At 33.4% G+C, this 19,196-nt stretch overlaps 1 protein-coding gene across 1 annotated transcript in view; it reads left to right on the top strand.

The window, feature by feature from the left end:
- Window positions 1-14,694, top strand: part of LOC127734583 (recQ-like DNA helicase BLM) — a 28,816-nt gene extending 14,122 nt beyond the window's left edge. The window contains exons 14-25 of the mRNA XM_052244533.1: window positions 1,884-1,982; window positions 2,541-2,689; window positions 3,828-3,965; window positions 4,580-4,709; window positions 5,126-5,321; window positions 5,799-5,986; window positions 6,869-6,998; window positions 7,567-7,784; window positions 10,463-10,592; window positions 11,373-11,564; window positions 12,728-12,852; window positions 14,071-14,694. Coding sequence (XP_052100493.1) covers window positions 1,884-1,982; window positions 2,541-2,689; window positions 3,828-3,965; window positions 4,580-4,709; window positions 5,126-5,321; window positions 5,799-5,986; window positions 6,869-6,998; window positions 7,567-7,784; window positions 10,463-10,592; window positions 11,373-11,564; window positions 12,728-12,852; window positions 14,071-14,340 — 1,965 coding nt within the window. The 3' untranslated portion in view covers window positions 14,341-14,694. The remainder of the gene's footprint in view (window positions 1-1,883; window positions 1,983-2,540; window positions 2,690-3,827; window positions 3,966-4,579; window positions 4,710-5,125; window positions 5,322-5,798; window positions 5,987-6,868; window positions 6,999-7,566; window positions 7,785-10,462; window positions 10,593-11,372; window positions 11,565-12,727; window positions 12,853-14,070) is intronic.
- Window positions 14,695-19,196: the final 4,502 nt, after the last annotated feature.

The raw sequence follows: 19,196 nt of genomic DNA, 5'->3' as shown, positions 1-19,196 counted from the left end.
ATAGTAATTTTGGGGTCTTTGAATAATGTGATTTTTCAGTAGTTCTGAGTAACAGGACAACTATATCTGGCATATAGACTCATTGCAGGGTATACCTGTCCAGCATACAGGGCTCACCTGACTGACCTCATTTTTATGGTTCAGTGACCCACATTAAATTTTCATGATTGGATCTGCTTTTCAGATACTATAAGCAATACATCAACTATGTTCTGTATATAGAATGATTGTAAGGTGAACATGTCCTTCATCTGACATTGACCTCATTTTAATGGTGCATCGGTCATTGTTAAGTTTTGCAATTTAGGTCTATTTCTCAGATACTATAGTAATAGGTCAACAACATTGGACCTATAGATAGACTCTCAGATGTGCATGTCAGTCTGACATGGTTTATCTGACCTGGACCCAGGGCCTAATCTAGGATTTTTGAGAGGGAGAAGTGACTTCTCCTTCCATGAGAGAATTGGGAGAAGTGATCAATTTCATGGAGATCGAAGTGAAATTCCATTACCGTTTCGTTTGCATAGTGTTTTCGTGTACATCATTAAGGGAAAATTGTTTTATTTATGCAATAACAAATATACTTGCAGTGTTTTATATGATATTGTATAAAATGTATGAATTGAAAATTCTTAATAAAAAGGTTTAGACAATGTAGTTGTTATTTATTCATTCAACCTTTTGTGCTGTCAACTTGAAATTAAGTTTGTTGCTTGCCAAGTAATATTATCATGCATTAATCCCATGTGCATCTGCTTCGATAAGTCCAGAAAAATATGGCTCCCAGTTTATGTGATGACTTTTAAATGACTGGGCAATTTAATGTTTATCATCACATGTCATAATTTTAAAAAATATTGACTGTCCAGGACATCGTGTCAGCTGTAAGTTGAGAATCTCGTGAAAGATTGTAAGCCTATATATAAATGAAAATATTTAGCAATCACATTTTAATAAGTCGATAAAGAGCTAATTTTTATCATTTTGTTATAAAAGATATCTCCCTAATTTATGAGCCCTAATTAACAAATTGGTCACAAGCTGGCCATTTGTTGTACGTTTGCAGTCAACTTATCCATTAGCTGTCTTTCTACCTTTTATATTTCAATTTTTGATCAAAGAATGTAAAAAATCTTCTGTTCATTCCCACCCTTGACCTACCGAATAGTAAAATTGATCGTCTCGTAATAAATAAAAAGAAAACAAATCAGCTGAGTGATGAAAATCATCGGAAAATGATAACTCAAACAGACGCTCTGTTTCTCGTTTCAATAGTTTTGAATGTTAAATCCATGGATGCTCAAAGTCGCTGTTGTATTAATTTCATTTAAACGTCGAAAGATTAGTCCTGGGTCGCTTCGAAAATTTCGATTTTCCTTGTCGCCACCATTTTTGTTACCAATGAAACTTGTAAAATTCAAGTTGTCTCCCTTTTACCGATTTTGATAGCGATTTGACTTCGCCATGAAGTCAGTCAGCCGGAGAGTTTTAGCAATTTTCAAAATTCCTTGGCGACTTAAATCGTCATTTCGCCAGCAAGATTATGGCCTGCCTGGACCTCAATTTCATGGTTCATCATTCAATATTTACTTTAAGTTGTAGATGTTTACCTGACAGGGTTTATCTGACCTTGACCTTATTTTCATTGATAATGGATAATGTTAAGTTTCTGTTGTACCTTTATTAAGACAACATCAAATTCCATCATTTTCAGTAAAGTAGGTAAGACATTTCAGCATGTGCACTTTTGTTTTATTAACAAATTAAAAACATTTAAATTTTGAAGGAAAGTCAACGTTGGTATAAATGAATATGTTCAATCATTGTGTATTTATACACACTGTTACACATATTTATATCGGTTATTTTTATTTTCGCAGATATCTGCCAGCAATAAACTTTTGAGCTGTTTTGAGAGTCTTCACCAGAGGGGACAGTTGGCCAGATTTGTAATTGATGAAGCTCACTGTGTCAGTCAGGTATACTAAAATATTCACAATGAATATATTTACTTAATGAATGAATAAATTTGATTTAAATATCATGAATATGAAGGTTAAAGATACCATGCACTAATTTATTACTCATAACAAGATTATGAATTTGTTAAAGGTTGGAAGAATACCTCAAGTGCAAACAAACAAATCTTCTTTTATTTACTTTGATTCGCTCTTGAAAAATTTATTCAGAGTTAATCCATTTCTATGATTCTAGTTCTCTTAAGATTCCATCTTATTAAAAAGTTAGCTTTAATCAGATCAAAGAATTCCAATCCACCTAAAGATCAACATTGATACTCAAGAGGGAATCTTTTATAGCAAAGGTGTTATCAAAGTTAAGTCTTTTATGATCAAAAGGAAAAGTGGGATATATGTCAATGATACAGTAACCATATGAATAAAAAAACAAATGCTTTATTGTCTGTCCCTTGAACCGCAGAACAAACAAAGAAACAAAAGTCAGATATTTTAATATCAAAATGTTTTTGATCAAGTGCTATAATATGAACATTTCCTATTTGTTTGTTATATTGACAGTGGGGACATGACTTTCGTCCTGATTACAAGAAACTGAATTTGTTAAAACTGAAATTTCCTGGAGTTCCAGTCATGGCGTTGACAGCCACAGCTACTCCTAGAGTTAGAAAGGACATCATACATCAACTGGGAATGAGAAATCCTAAATGGTGAGGGAGATTTTTACTCCAGATAGAAAACATGTAGTCATTTAGTAAAAATGTAATAAAAGGAATGGAAACTATTAAAAATTTAATGAAAAGGAACAGAAATTATTACAAATGTAACGAAAAGGCACAGAAACTATTAAAATGTAATGAAAAGGAACACACACTATTAAAATGTAATGAAAAGGAACACACACTATTAAAATGTAATGAAAAGGAACACACACTATTAAAATGTAATGAAAAGGAACACACACTATTAAAATGTAATGAAAAGGAACACACACTATTAAAAATGTAATGAAAAGGAATAGAAATGATCTTTGAATAAAATACATATATGACTATCCTTTTGTAACACTTAATCATACAACCAAGATATTTTTTATGAAATTAATCGAGATTTTGATAGTTTAAAGCGATATGATTGCAAGTAATGTAGCACATCTTGCATGAAGAAAGGAAGCTTTTAACGTTTTTTTTATTTGTATTATACCCTCTTGAAAAGAACTACATTTAATTTGCATTAGAGCTATTTTCCTAATGCTTGTAGTTTAAAGGTTTGGTTGGCTTGCTTGCTTTGTTTGTATAAATGATTGCTCAAGCATTGTAATTAAGATTGACATCTGAAATCAATAGATAGGCGGGGCTTCAGGTTGTATACATTATACTCTGCATTATACTTAACATCCAATAACATTTAAGTATAATGTATACAAGCTGAAGCCCCTCCTATCTATTGATTGCAGATGTAAATTTTAACTTCAATGCTTGAGCAAGCATTTATACAAACAAAGCAAGCAAGCCTACCAAAACCTTTAAACTACAAGCATTAGGAAAATAGCTCTAAATGAACTTTCTAGCCTGTGTTGCTTTTAATTAGTAAATATATTGTGTCATCTTATTAAACAAGTCTTTAATGTCTTGAGAATTAACACTTTTTTTCTGTTATTATGTTTTATAGAAGCTAGGTGTGTGAGATTTTTACAGGCAGTGAATTATCCAAATCCCTGTACTTTTATCAAGTATTATAGCACCTATAAAATTGAAATCTTTTGAAATTGATATACTAGCTTTAGAGAAGGTTTTCACATTCACAAAACTTTTCTTGCATTGACTGTTGTAGTTATCATTTTTAAAGGTTTGTTCAGAGTTTCAACAGACCAAATTTAAAGTTCTCTGTGATGCCAAAGAAACCATCCACATTGACTGCTGATATAATTAAAAACATCAAAGAAAGGTTTCCTGGAAAATGTGGAATTGTTTATTGTTTATCAAGGTAATTGCATTGAGGTTATATTTGTGACATCTTTCATAAGAAATGTGTTATAATGTGTATTGCCAGTTTTATTTGTTAAGGAAAGTATTTTCAGGGATGATCTTTGAATGGGTAAGAGCATAATATTATTGATACATTAAGGGAGACGACATTTTAGGTTTAAAGTTTCCTCTTTATTTAGAAATATATTTTCCAACTCCATTCAAACAGATATATAGCTCACTATTAAAGCTATGAATTTCATGTTGATATTGGTTAATGGAGACCTTTGAACTCAACAGTAGACACCATGAGATAAGGAAAAAATGATTACTGTGGATTCATTATTATTCGTTGGATACCAATTTTCGTGGGTTTCGTGGGTACAGGTGAACCACGAATTCAAATGTTAAACGAATTACAAATTTTCTATTGGCTTTGTATGCAGAGATCGGGAAAACCACGAAATCAAATATCATGGAAAATGCAAGTTTTCCTCAATCCACGAAAATTGATACCCACAAAAATAAATGAATTCACAGTATGTTAATTGTGTTAATATTATTATTTGGCAGCACTTGAGTTGATGTTGCTAGATGCTGATTTTGAATGGATGTGGTAACAAATAATTTCAGAAATGAGTGTGATACAGTAGCTGGTAACTTAATGAAAGCAGGGATACAGGCTGTTTCTTATCATGCTGGTTTGAGTGATGGAGAACGTATTACAGTACAGGAGTCTTGGCTTAAAGGGTACAGATGCAAGGTATTTTATACATGTATAAAGTTACTGTTTTGGCAAAATCAAAACAGCAAATCCTTTTATACTAATACTAATCACAAATTTTCAGTTATCATATTTTGAAAAATTCTAGATCTCACAATGTATAACAAATGAAGGACTGTAGCCCAGATACATATTTTCAAATTTAAATAAGATATAAAAAAATCAACAATATAGACCATTTAAACAAATCCTTTATTTACAAGTGAAATACTGTAAAAGTATTAACTGTGTTAGCTTATCTTGCCCAGATGGCAATGTAAGTTATTGAATTCACTGTGTATCTGTTTTTTAAAAGCTGTACAGCAGAAGTTAAACATGAGTAATACTGATTTTAGCTCACCCGACTCAAAGCTATTTATAAACAGATGCTATGATGCAATGATTTGATTTTGAAGGTTATATGTGCCACCATTGCCTTTGGTATGGGTATAGATAAATCAGATGTTAGATTTGTCATCCACTACTCCCTCCCCAAGTCTGTAGAGGGGTACTATCAAGAAGCAGGTAGAGCTGGTAGAGATGGACTGATGGCTCATTGTATACTGTACTATAATTATCAGGATGTGAAAAGACTCAGGAGGATTATGGACAGTAAGTATTTACTCAATAACAAATTTGTATTCAAATTAATGAAACATCTTTGTCTCCTTTTAAAAAACTTATTCAGGATTATTTTACTGATAAAAAGAGGCTCAGTTGTTTGTAGTTAACAAGAAGATACAGTCTGAGAAAGCTTGTTACACATCAATTACTTTTCAAACCTTCATAGAATTTTACAAATGTATAAATCTTCTAAATCAGAAAGTTGCATCGTCTAAAGAAAAAGATTGATTTAAAATAAAGTCTGTATTCTGCTGATAAATCAACTCACTATTGACACTCAACATTGCACTTTTACACTGACAGCAGCAATCACAGTGAAACCCAGGGGTCCGTGGAACCCTTTACAAATTTTTTGGTCATTTGTTTCATATTTTAAGTAATTAGATGTTTCTCATAGCATTACAAGACTTAATTATCATTAATTTTGATGCAGTATAATCATAATGATGACTCCTTTACTTTTAGTGGATAAAAATGCTAACTGGGATTCCAAGAAGGTCCATATAGATAACTTGTTCAGGATGGTTCAGTATTGTGAGAACGTTGCTGATTGTAGGAGAGCTCAGCTCCTCCATTACTTTGGAGAACATGACTTTGACACAGATACTTGTGATAGCTTTAGAGGATCCATCTGTGATAATTGTGTATCTAAAGTAAGATGTGCAAATATATTAATAATAACATTTAATCAGCATAGAATGAAGACATTTTTTCATAAACAGTGGGCATACGTATCAGGCTGTCATGGGCATGAAACTTATTTGTCTTTGTCCGTGTCACAACCCTGTATTAACACAATACAATGTAAGTTTCACAAACTGTCTTCATGAAACTTGATACAATACTTTATCTTAACTAGACTGAACCATCTTTAATTGCAATGTCATAGAATAACACAATATATAAGGCTGTTTAAATGATATTACTCTTGTTTTAAATCCAGTCACATTGACTCAGAGAGCATTACTTGAATTTTGCCTAAAATTTGCCTAAAATTCATTCATGGTACAAAACTGACTAACAGTAATGGAGAGTTTAATTTAATACAAAAAGTCAAGAATATATATGCATATACTTTATTTATTTTAACTTTAAAAATAGGTATCACCCTGTGATTTAATAGAAAAATCTATGCACAGTCAAGTCTGTTGCAGTTTGTTTTTTTATCTGATCAGTTAACATCTGCCACAATACATGTATAATACTAGAAAATGGTGGGAGGATTAAAATTTTATTCATTTGAGGGTCAACAGTCAAAGGTCAAGGTAACCAAACTCCACCAACTAAGAAAATAGCACTTCAACATATATTCTATATTTTTCAAAGTCCTTTAGAAAAAGACAACTTTTAAGAAATAGTTCTTTAAAAAAATAATTGGAAAAAAAAATAATTGAGTAAGAAGGTATGTGTAACAGAAACAACAGCCAATTCATTAATGAAAGCTTACAATGAAAATTGGGTCAGCGGTCATTCTGGATTTATTTTCATTAAGGATTTAGTCGTAGTCATTTTTTATTTCATTAATTTTTTAATAGGGTACATTTACAATAAGAGATGTAACAGAAGATGTGAAAGAAATCATTAAAGCTGTGAAAGACCTAACAAGTGGAGGAAACAGGAGATCTAATAATTATACATTGTTACATTTTGTGGAGATATTTAGAGGTATGGACTGTTTCATTCTTATGACAACCTCTTAGTGAGGTAGATGGCATGTAGTTACAGTTGTGTCTGTAAATTTTTTTGTTAATCTGTCTGCTCTTTGTTCCCCAAACTCCTCTTAGATGAGTGACTATGTTTCAAAAGAGAAAAAAAACCAATGACCTGTTTTAAACTAAACAATTATGATAGACAGCAACCAAGGACAACCACAGGAAAAGAACTGCTACAAAAATGCTTAAACCTTATTGCAAATAGATGCGGTGTAAAATGTAAATCCAGTCTGAAAATTTGATCCCAGAAGTATTTTGTTGAAAAACTGCGTCTTAGTACTTTGTCTCATTCCACATGTCAACATTGAAAGGAGCAATACTTTATAGCAATAATTCCTCTGCACAAAAGCATGAAAAAGAAGATTGAGTGACACACTTTATCTAACGGGTAAACAATGACACAATAAATTATCCTAGATTTCATTTGAGGTGCTTTAATAGATAATTGTGCAACTTATTGAATTTTACATCTGGTATTAAAATAATATAAGGTAAACAATAACCTTTTGTTGAATTTACAGGAGCAAAGACGTCAAGAATTTGTGATGCTGGACACGACAAGATAAGTTTACATGGTCGTGGTAAAAGTTACAGCAGAGGTGATGCAGAGAGATTATTGAGGAAACTAGTGATAGAATCTATACTGGCTGAGGATCTACAGATCACTGCCGCTGACACTGCTGCCTGTTATATCAGGATGGGAAAGAAAGCTAATGATGTCATGTATAATAAGATAAAGGTACTCACATTTGAAAATTAAAAAAAAAAATTATTTTTGATATCTCTGCTTACTTGAACAGGGTATATTGTGTTCCCCCTGCTTCGCCGAAAGTGGAATCAGGTCTAGTAACTGCTCTGCTCTGTCCTTCCAAAAAAGACTTTTGTCAAAGTTTTCTGGGCTTCTTTGAAAGGGAATGATTTGATATTTGGTCTGCAGCTTTATAATGTTGAGTTGTAGCGATTAAGCAATTTTTACATCTGCGATGTATCCACTTTCAGTTTGCTGATCACAATCACATGAATGCAGCAACGCAGGTCCACACCCGGTCTTGTTAAGTCTCCCAAACGAAGTTTGGGAAGACTTATTGTTTTTGCTCAGTTCTTATTATTATTATTATTCTTCTTCTTCTTCTTCTTCTTCTTCTTCTTCCGCCACTTTTAAATTTGAACTTGTCCGCACCCGTTCTCCAAAACCGCTTGTCGGATTAACTTAGGGTTTCACAATATGTTAGACTAACATGTCTAGTGGTGCAATCAGGGTTTTGTTTTTGCAATGGGGTTTATAAAGGGGTACTTTGAGGGGCAAAAAGAAAAGAGGGTTTTACTATAGAACCCTATGGGATTTTATTTTTAAAAATTTTCAAATGATTATAAATTGAAAACCGTTCGTGATAGACACAAACTTTTTAATTGAAAATGTTCTAAATGATAAAGCCCATTAAATGAAATACAGGGTTAGTCCCCAGGGGTCACCCCCACCCCCTGCCATTTAAGAAAGTTCTAATACCTTGTAAGTGGTCAAGATCCCCACCCCTAAACCATATATATTCTGGTCTGTCATGCTAAGATGGTTTGAATGATATACAGGGTTAGTCCCCAGGGGTCATCCCCACCCCCTGTCATTTGAGAAAGTTCTAATATCTTGTAAATGGTCGAGATCCCCACCCCTAAACCATTTATATTCTGGTTTGTCATGATAAAGCACATCAAATGTAATACAGGGTTAGTCCCCAGGGGTCACCCCCACCCCCTGCCATTTAAGAAAGTTCTAATATCTTCTAAGTTGTCAAGATCCCCACCCCTAAACCATATATATTCTGGTTTGTCATGCTAAGATGGTTTGAATGATATACAGGATAAGTCCCCAGGGGTCATCCCGACCCCCTGCCATTTGAGAAAGTTCTAATATCTTGTAAATGGTTGAGATCCCCACCCCTAAACCATATATATTCTGGTTTGTCATGATAAAGCACATCAAATGTTATACAGGGTTAGTCCCCAGCGGTCACCCCCACCCCTTGCCATTTGAGAAAGTTCTAATATCTTGTAAATGGTCCAGATCCCCACCCCTAAACCATATATATTCTGGTTTGTCATGATAAAGCACATCAAATGAAATACAGGGTTAGTCTCCAGGGATCACCCCCACCCCCTGCCATTTAAGAAAGTTCTAATATCTTCTCAGTGGTCAAGATCCCCACCCCTAAACCATATATATTCTGGTTTGTCATGCTGAGATGGTTTGAATGATATACAGGGTAAGTCCCCAGGGGTCATCCCGACCCCCTGCCATTTGAGAAAGTTCTAATATCTTGTAAATGGTCGAGATCCCCACCCCTAAACCATATATATTCTGGTTTGTCATGATAAAGCACATCAAATGTTATACAGGGTTAGTCTCCAGGGGTCATCCCCACCCCCTGCCATTTAAGAAAGTTCTAATATCTTCTAAGTGGTCAAGATCCCCACCCCTAAACCATATATATTCTGGTTTGTCATGCGAAGATGGTTTGAATGATAGACAGGGTTAGTCCCCAGGGGTCATCCCGACCCCCTGCCATTTGAGAAAGTTCTAATATCTTGTAAATGGTTGAGATCCCCACCCCTAAACCATATATATTCCTATTTGTCATGTCTCGAACATTTGAATGACGCATACGGTCAGTCCCCAGGGGTTTCCCCCACCCCCAATGTTCTAATATCTTGTAAATGGTTGAGATCGCCACCCCTAAACCATATATATTCCTGTTCGTCATGTAATGAACATTTGAATGACGTATAGTGCCAGTCCCCAGGGGTTCCTCCCCACCCCCAATATTCTAGTATCTTGTAAATGGTTGAGATCCCCACCCCTAAACCATATATATTCTGGTTTGTCATGCCAAGATGATTTGAATGATATACAAGGTTAGTCCCCAGGCATCACTAATGCATATAACTTTACTGGACCAAACCAATTTTCACTGGACGTTGCCCAATGTCAGTCGACCCTGGGAATTATGAATTATGGGAGCTTCGTTTGGGAGACTTCGTAACAGCATCCTGTTACAATCATTTCTTGTTTAGATTGATATTGCTTTAATTATATAAATGCATGAATATGTACTGCAGTTTCATTGTAGGTTGTTATTTATAGAGTTTATTTTATAGCAGTCAACTTATTCAGCAAGAATACATAATCATATCGATTGATCATTGAATTAGACTAACGCTATTAAAACGATATCTTTAGTAGTGGTTGATTGTCTTTATTGACAGTCGTGTTACATGGGTGAAACAAAGAGATTGCAACAGATATTTTATGTTTTCAATGGATTTTAAACTTAGCTGCTGATTAAATTTTTTGTAAGTTCTTTGAATATCTGGATATTTATACTCTTATTAGCTAGAAGTAAATTTATGCTTTGGTATTGACAGGTAGAGCTACCTATCCAGGGAGGCGGTAGAAGAACTGAGGTGGCTAAGATTGGCAGAGAACCAGTCAGTGAGAAACAGAACTTGATTGACAAGTGTTATGATGAATTAGTTGAAATGGCTAAAGAAATTGGTATGTCTTTTGTCAAATTTCTCCTAAATGTTTTTTTTTCATGGTTGCTATGCTATACATAAATGGAAATATTTCAGAACTTTTAATAAAAAAATCATTAGAACAACAAAAAATGAAGGGAATCTGGATAGTCATAGCCAACTCAATTTGATGCTTACAGAGAATGACTATTAAGTGTTAATGACAGTATAAATATTTAGGCCATACATGTACAGAATATACCATATATATGATTCTCATATGGTAGAACTAAATGGATATCCTTATATGGTTGAAATTCAGCCACACCTTAAAATTAAACAGATTATACATTTTTAGTCACATGTCATTAATCAACACATTGTTGTGAGTTTTGCTAGTTATGAAAGTTTATCTTAATTTTAAAGGAAAGTCACATGAAATTGAAATCAAAACACTAAGATGTGTAAGTTAAAACAAAACAATAATTAATCTAAATTGTAAAATGATATTATCTTACAAACTACACATTGCCAAATAGGAATGATAATTACCCTATCTTGACTTGTCTTTGCTGTAAGTGTTTTCCAATACAAACATTCTGTGTGTATGAATCAAGGAGTTTTAAATTCAGGAACGGGCAAGAATTTGTCATTCTCTGCCAGAATTTGAGATGCACACCTTCATTTTTACACGACATAGAAGTTTCATACAATTCTGTAATTTTTATTGGCCAAAGCATTCTAAAAGTTATATTTTATTACCATATAAAAAGCATCATCTAAAAATTGTATGGTTAAATTATTTTGTTTTGTTTTTCAGCTGCTGAATATGGAGTTCGGAACTTTGTGATGATATTTCCAACAAATTGTTTAAGACAAATGGCGGAGAGAACACCCACAACAGTTGATGAAATGGTGACCGGAATAGACAATATGCCAAGGGCAAAGGTCACCAAATACAAAGCAGAGAGATTCTTAGATGTCACAAGGAATTATAAGTACATGATTGACAGTAAGTTTTTTGTTCAATTATCCTTTTTGACTACAAAATAATGTCTCATATTTCCATAGTTTGAATGATTTTGGTAATGATCCAATAGATCAGGCTGTTAACATTTGTGTCAAATGAATGAGTGAAAATTTCCTGTGGACAATATAAATATATGTATTTCGACTCCTGATGTGTCGAAATTTCGGTTGACTTGAACCAAATTTATAATCCTAAGGTTAACAAAAGCATTTTAATTGACTTATTTATCTCGAACCAGTACTAGTGTCATAACATGACCTCGGGGATTTAAATGGATTACATGCAGATAGAATGGTCTCAGACCAGAATATTGATCCCCTACCAATCCATATTCATCTGGATTTATTTTAGCTGGACCAAGCCATGAAAGAGTTGTGTCCCTTGGTCTGTCAAACTTGCGGTATTCGTTTGAGTCGAAATATTTCTATGGTCCAGCTGACTTAGAGATAACAAGAGTCGACTGTATGTTTTTAGAATCACAACAAAATAATATAATGTCACAGACCAAAAGTGTTTGTTTAGCATTCGTCAATTGGTCAAGTGGGTAAGATTTAGGTTGGTCTTGGAACTTGCAACATGAAATCCAACCAAAATTTGAGATGAACTTTTACTAGGAATGTCAATTTCGTCATCAATGAAACAGCCCTTAAAGGACTTATACTGTCAGATTAATGGTAATTTTACACATGTCAGAAACTAGCATCAAGTTATTTGATCAAGTTATTTGATCAAGTTACCTCAAACTTTATGCTGTTGGAATTAGTAAAAAAAAATTATGATTTGCAATTGCAGTATTCTTGGTGTTATGGAACTCAGCTGACAAATTTTAGACAAATTTTATATGCCTGTCATAGACTGGGCAAAGAATGGTGTCCCTAAGGAAGAAAGCTCCCTTTTGATTGTTTGAAATACTAATAAATTGATGGTCAAACAAAGATCTTTTGGCTGTTTTCCTTCATGTTGTTCAGGAGGGCCTTTTTATAACTTGATTTAAAGCCTTCTTCAATATTCTATTTTATTCTTGAAACAATTAACAGTGGACAGGTATATCTTGCTTTCTTGTCACAGCTGTTTATTTTAAGAACCATGAAATAAAAATTGTGATTTAATGTTTGAATTAAACAGGAGATAAAATTTTCTTTCAGGTATTGAAGAAACAATATATTCAGCAAGGCAGGAGGAGGAGGAATTACCTCCAGAGTGGTCTTCCCCATATTTTGTTGATGAATCAAATTCACAATCATCAAAAAAGAAAGGTGGTTTCAAAAAGGTAAATATTGTAAACATTTTTCAAATGAAGTGAAAAATTTTTGTCTGTTGAAGTTTATTTATTTCTTGTGGCTGAAGCGATAATTAAAAAACATTTATATCATGTCACAGCTTAAATTTAATCAAAATAAGCTTTAAGATTATGTTGAGACTATGTTGGCCAGCAATTGTCATCTGACCTTGACCTCATTTTCCAAGTTTATGATGATTCTGTTGGTTTCTGGTCTCTATCCCGTTCATTGTAACTAGTATATCTTCATACACATTTATCATATGGCCATGAGCTTGATTTGACTCCAATCTGCATCCTTTAAATGTGTAAGATTAAGGTATTGGTTTCAATTACTGTCAGGTCATACTGATGGTTTTAAAAATACTATTCACTTCTTATAGGAATAAAAGCAATGTGAATTTTTCTAGTAAATCTAGTACACAGCAGTGCATTTTTATTTCGCATAAACTTGTATTAATGGATATATACATTTTTTTTGTATATAGAGATTATATGAATATTTCAATATCACACTTGTATCAACCTGACATCAATATAATGGAGAGAGCTTAGCAATTGTTATTGATTGTATAACATGAAATTTATAAACAGAATGACTTCATATATGGTTCACAGCTTGACAATGATGAGTTATGATGTGAGTGCTTTAATGATCTGTCAGACTCCAACTTCTTGTTTACCGATACTTTGAATTTAACAATGTGTTAAATGAAACAAATATTTTTTTCCATGGAACTACTGGGGTACTAAACAAAATGACTTTTAATATTTGGTTTGCAGCTTGACAGTGATGAGTTTTGATGTGAGAGAGCTTTAAGGATCTGTCAGCAGCTACTATCTGTTGGCTAATACTTTAAATTATTCAATTAATAACCACTGGAGGTAATGGGAAGAACGTAAAATGTTGCATTTTTGGGGCTTATTTAAGAGTGAAAATGCATGAGAAATGGTTCAAATTTTAAATCACTTATTCAGTAAAGAAAAAAAAGAAATATATGATAAAATATTTTATTCCCCCATTTAATTCTTAAACTTCTTGACTTAGAATGATACTAGAATTTCAAAGTTCATTTACAACAAATATTTATTCATTAGATGTCAAGAAAGTTTTACTCTGAAGTCAAAATTAATAATTAGCATGCAAATTATTTTATGGGCGTTAATATTATTATTCATGTATATAATTAGAAAACAAAATATTTTCAGGGTAAATTTGGAAAGAAGAGAGGTGGAGGAGCTAGTGGAAGGGGAAGGGGTAAAGCAACAGGTGCTTCTACAGCAGCTAAATCTGGTGGCTTTAGTCAGTGGAAGTTTAACAAGGGAGGTAAATCAGCCAAAAAGAAATCTGCAGGTGCTGCTTCATCAACTCGTGGAGGTGCAGTAAACAAAGGAGGAGGAGGAGGCATGCCTGGTATGATGCCTGTACCTGCTCCAAAACGATCTTTCTTAGGAGGTGCTGCTTACAGCTTCATGTGAATTAAAACCAACACCTGTCAGATAGCTACTCCATCACTGCCAGATAGTTACTCCATCACAGAGGATTTTTACTCTATATGTACTAGACATGGAAGAAGTTCTTCATAGAGTTAAATGAAAAATACATGTGTGCAAGGAACATTGAAAGCTTGAAAAAATCTGGATTTTCTGATTACTGTATGAACGCTTAATAATTTTTGTTCACAGTACATAATGGGATTTTGCGATAAGGGGTCATTTGAGATTACATGCAACTTTGATATTTTTAGCAGTTGTCAGCTGTATAAATGAATTGGTTCAAAAGAAATTTTGTAATTCTTGTTGGTTATTTTATTTATTAAATGTTTCTTTGTCTGTTTGTTTTACTCGTCAATGACAACAAAACATCAAAATTGTCAGTTCTCTATTTTGTCATAAAAACAACAGCAATGTAACTTATATTGAAGTGAAACATTTGTCATTTGTGTTCCTGCAGAGTTCTCAAAATCTTTTTTTCCTTGGTGATCCTTGAAAAAAATTTGCTTGTCCTCACTTTTATTTCTATTTCAAAAATACCAAAATTGTGTCTGTCCTCTACAAACTTTTAGTGGTCAGGACTTTTCGGATCACCACTTTTTCGAGAAATTTCCTTATTCTGATTATAAGAAATATTTTACCCCTTAATTTGTGAAATACTAGAGGAATAAACTTTATATTCTCACTAGTTATTAAAATCTCATTCTCTTTCTAAAAAGACAACTTCCACTACATTTTACCCTGTCCATTGCTCGAAAAAAGGGATACATTTGCCTGTTTCTGATTTGCTTCATCAAAGTCGAAAAAGCGAGACTTAGGCATTGTCAACAATGTAGTATTACCTTAACTTCTTTCCCTTAAATATATAGGCTTAAACAAAACAAACAATATATTCATATTGCCAATAACCCAGACAGCTAGAAACTGGGATTGTTGAATATTGGATTTTTCACTTGACTAAATTAGAAAATTCATATGCATCATTAATACAAATGTTTCCCGTAATTCTTTGAAGCGTGGGAAAATTTAATTAGTTTGTGATTAGGTCAGTTTATGTGGAACCACTAGTGATAGGTCAATGATATTTGGTATGCAGTTGTATAAGCATTGGCACATCTCATTTTCATGGAAATCGTTTGGCCCTGCCCCTCAGTCATGGTCTATTGACTTCATACTTTTGCTTAGTTTACATCTTTTAGTTTGTGATTAGGTCAGTCTTTGGGGTTCCACTAGTGGTATATCAATGGTATTTTGTATGCAGTTGTATTAGCATTAGCACAACTCATTTTCATGGAGATTATTTGGCCTCACCTTCTCAGTTATGGTGTACTGACTTTCAAACTTTTGCCTAGTTTATATGTATTATTTTGTGATTAGGTCAGTTTTATTTAAAAAGGTTACCATTATTGGTAGGTCAATGATATTTGGAATGCAGATGTTTTAGCACTAGCACATCTCATTTCCATGGAGATTTTTTGGCTCAGTCAGGGTCTATTGACTGAATAATTTCCATAGCTTACATGTTAAAGTTTGTAATTAGATCTGTTTAAGATGAACCACTTATGATAAGTCAATGGTATTTGGTATGCAGTTTTTGTCTCGCCTGCAATGAAAGTTGCAGAATGCAAGACATAGGGATTACAAACTGGCAGTGGGGACGCTGTATTAAAACTATTTGTTTAAAGCTTTATATTTCGGAAGGTAGAAGACCTGGATGTTTTGTACCTTGTATGCAGATACCTTATGTTAAGAAGTTTCTGTCTGTCATATGTCCATTGCCCATTTCATGATTAAGTGTCTGCTTGAAAAAAAAAATATACTTTTTTATGCCCCACCTACGATAGTAGAGGGGCATTATGTTTTCGGTCTGTGCCTCCGTTCGTCCGTCTGTCCCTCTTCAGGTTAAAGTTTTTGGTTTTTGGTCAAGGTAGTTTTTTATGAAGTTGAAGTCCAATCAACTTGAAACTTAGTACACATGTTCCCTATGATATGATCTTTCTAATTTTAATGCCAAATTTGAGTTTGGCCCCAAATTTCACAATCCACTGAACATAAATAAATGTGTATAGTGTCCACATGTGGACACAGATGATGCCCCTGCTTGCATATCATATAGTTATAAAGGGACATAACTGAAGAACGATAAAAGTGACGCTACCCAAATTTGAACTTGATCTGAGTTTTGTTGTAAAAACATTGTGTGTAAGTCTCATAACATTTGGTTGAGGCTAACTTAAGTAGAGAACAGAAACTAAAAATTCAGCAATTTTTCTATTTGTAAACACGCATAACTCTAGAACGGTTGTGTATAAGTTTTATTACATTTGGTTGAGACAAACTAAAGTTTGAGAACGGAAACGAAAAATTCAGCAATTTTTATGTTTATAAAGGGACATAACTCAAGAATGGTAAAAGTGTCGCCACCAAATTTCGTACTTAATCTGTATTATGTAGTAATAAGCATTTTGTATAAGATTCATAACATTTGGTTGAGGCAAACTAAAGTTAGAAAATTTGTACTTGATCTTAGTTTTGTGGTAATGAATATAACTATAATCATGGACAAAGGAAGATAACTCCAATTTAAAAAATTACTTGATATTTAGAAGAAAATAAAAATTTTGCAATTTTTCCATTTATAAAGGGGCATAACTCTAGAACGGTTAAAGTGACGCCACCAAAATTCAAACTTGATCTGTGTTTTGTGGTAATAAGCATTGTTTATAAGTTTCATAACATTTGGTTGAGGCAAACTCAAGTTAAGAGAACGGAAACCAAATTTGGGACGTACAGACGGACAAGGGTACAACTTAATGCCTCCACCGCTATTGTGGGGGTATAAAAATGACAGTGCAAGTGGGGCATCTGTGTACTATGGACACATTCTTGTTTGTCATGTGAAATAATCACTTATCATAAGTAATAGGATATGTATATTTGGTAATGGCTTCCTTGCAAGTTCTACAGGTCTGTCCAACTGGGTTCACCTGACCTCAACCCCATTTTAAAGATCCGTGATCAAGGTTAAGTTTACTTGGTCAAGTCCGTATCTCAGATACAATAAGCAATAGGTAAACTATATTTGGTGTATGGAATGATTGTAAGGTGTACATGTCTGACTGGTAGATTCAACCTGACCTTGACATCATTTTCATAGTTCAGAGGACAATGTTCAGTTTTTGTGGTTTTGTCTATTTCTCAGATACTATAAGCACTAGGGCCTCTATATTAAGTGTATGGAAAGATTAGTAGGTGAACATGTCCGACTGGCAGATCTCATCAAACATTGACCTCATTTTCATGGTTAATTGAACAATTTTTTGTTTTTGTGGTTTGGTCTATTTCTCAGATACTATAAGCAATAGGGCTGCTATATTTTGTGTAAGGAATGATTGTAAGGTGTATATACATATTTGTCTGGCAGGTTTTATATGACCTTGACCTCATTCTGATTTCATGTTTTTTTGGTCAATGTTAATTTTAATGGGTTTGTCAGTTTATTGGATACTATAAGCAAAAGGTCAATTATATTTGGTGTATATAATGATTATAAGGTGTACAGGTCTGTCTGGCAGGGTTCATATGGCCTTGACCTCATTTTCAAGGTTCATTGGTCAATGTTAAGTTTTCATGGTTATGTCAGTTTATCAGATGCTATAAGTAATAAGTCAACTATATTTGGTGAATGGAATGATTTTGTACATGTATGTCTGGCATGGTTCATATGACCTTTACCTCATTTTATGGTTCAGTGATCAATGTTAAGATTTTGTGATACTTGTAGTAAAATCTTAATATTACAGACTTTCAACATTTGTTTGAGCATTGGAACATCTCAATTTTATGGAGGATTTTTATGGTGGAATAACAGCATCTAACAAAAAGACAAGATACAAAGAACTGATTTAAAAGTATTAGCTGTAACTGAAGTCTACTTCAAAGCCAAATTTTAACTTATAGAGCATCTGTGGCTGTTGTTTAAGTAGTTTATCTATGTTGATCACTAGCCTGTCGACACTGAGGTTGAGAGTTAGAACCTAACTTGTTGCAGCAATAAAAACTTCCAAGATAATTTAGCAAAGAAAGTGGTTTTAACACCAACAATCGTTCCTACTAAATAAACCATGGTTTCCAAGACTAAAATATCAATCAGTACACTTCTAACAGATTTATTGTAAAGATGTCAACTGAAGTAATGGTCATTTGTCAAATTGCATTCAACAGAAAAATGTTGAGAACATATTTATTCATTGTGATCTACTTCCAAGTGACTAGATATTGGATACATAAATTATTTTGTGGCAGCTGACTCTCTCTCTTGTCAGTTTTATTATGAATTACAACTAGTTCCTGGATAAGCCATTACTCTTTGATTAGTAAATAACAAATATATCACATGCTCTTGGTAAATGATGTTGAACTACCTAGACAACTAGCTGTGTAAAAACATTCAGTTCCTTTAAAACTGTTATATTACCGACCAGTTAACTATGGTTTTGCCTTTGTAATTTCTCAGTTTCACCCCTTGATGGAGTAATAAATAGCTGAGATATGCAATTGTTATGTTCACCAATTCCAACAATTATGTTAAGTTTCCATTAAATCAATCCAGGCAAACTCAAGTACAATATGTGAAAAATGTACTAAAATCTGACAATTAAAGTTCCATAACTCTGGAATGACAAACTTGAAAATTTAAAAAATATAAAGGGAGCTTCCTTTTCATTAATCTCCACAATAAAATCAAGTTTGGAGGAAATCAATCCATGAATACTGGAGTAAGAGCGCGATTTGTGCAAAATTGCCTTAAATGTGAAAGTTAAAGTTCTGTAACTCTGGAA

The sequence above is a fragment of the Mytilus californianus genome, unplaced genomic scaffold (assembly GCF_021869535.1).
Source record: "Mytilus californianus isolate M0D057914Y unplaced genomic scaffold, xbMytCali1.0.p SCAF_3, whole genome shotgun sequence".
Classification (NCBI taxonomy): domain Eukaryota; kingdom Metazoa; phylum Mollusca; class Bivalvia; order Mytilida; family Mytilidae; genus Mytilus; species Mytilus californianus.
This window is presented reverse-complemented; position numbering and strand designations above follow the sequence as displayed.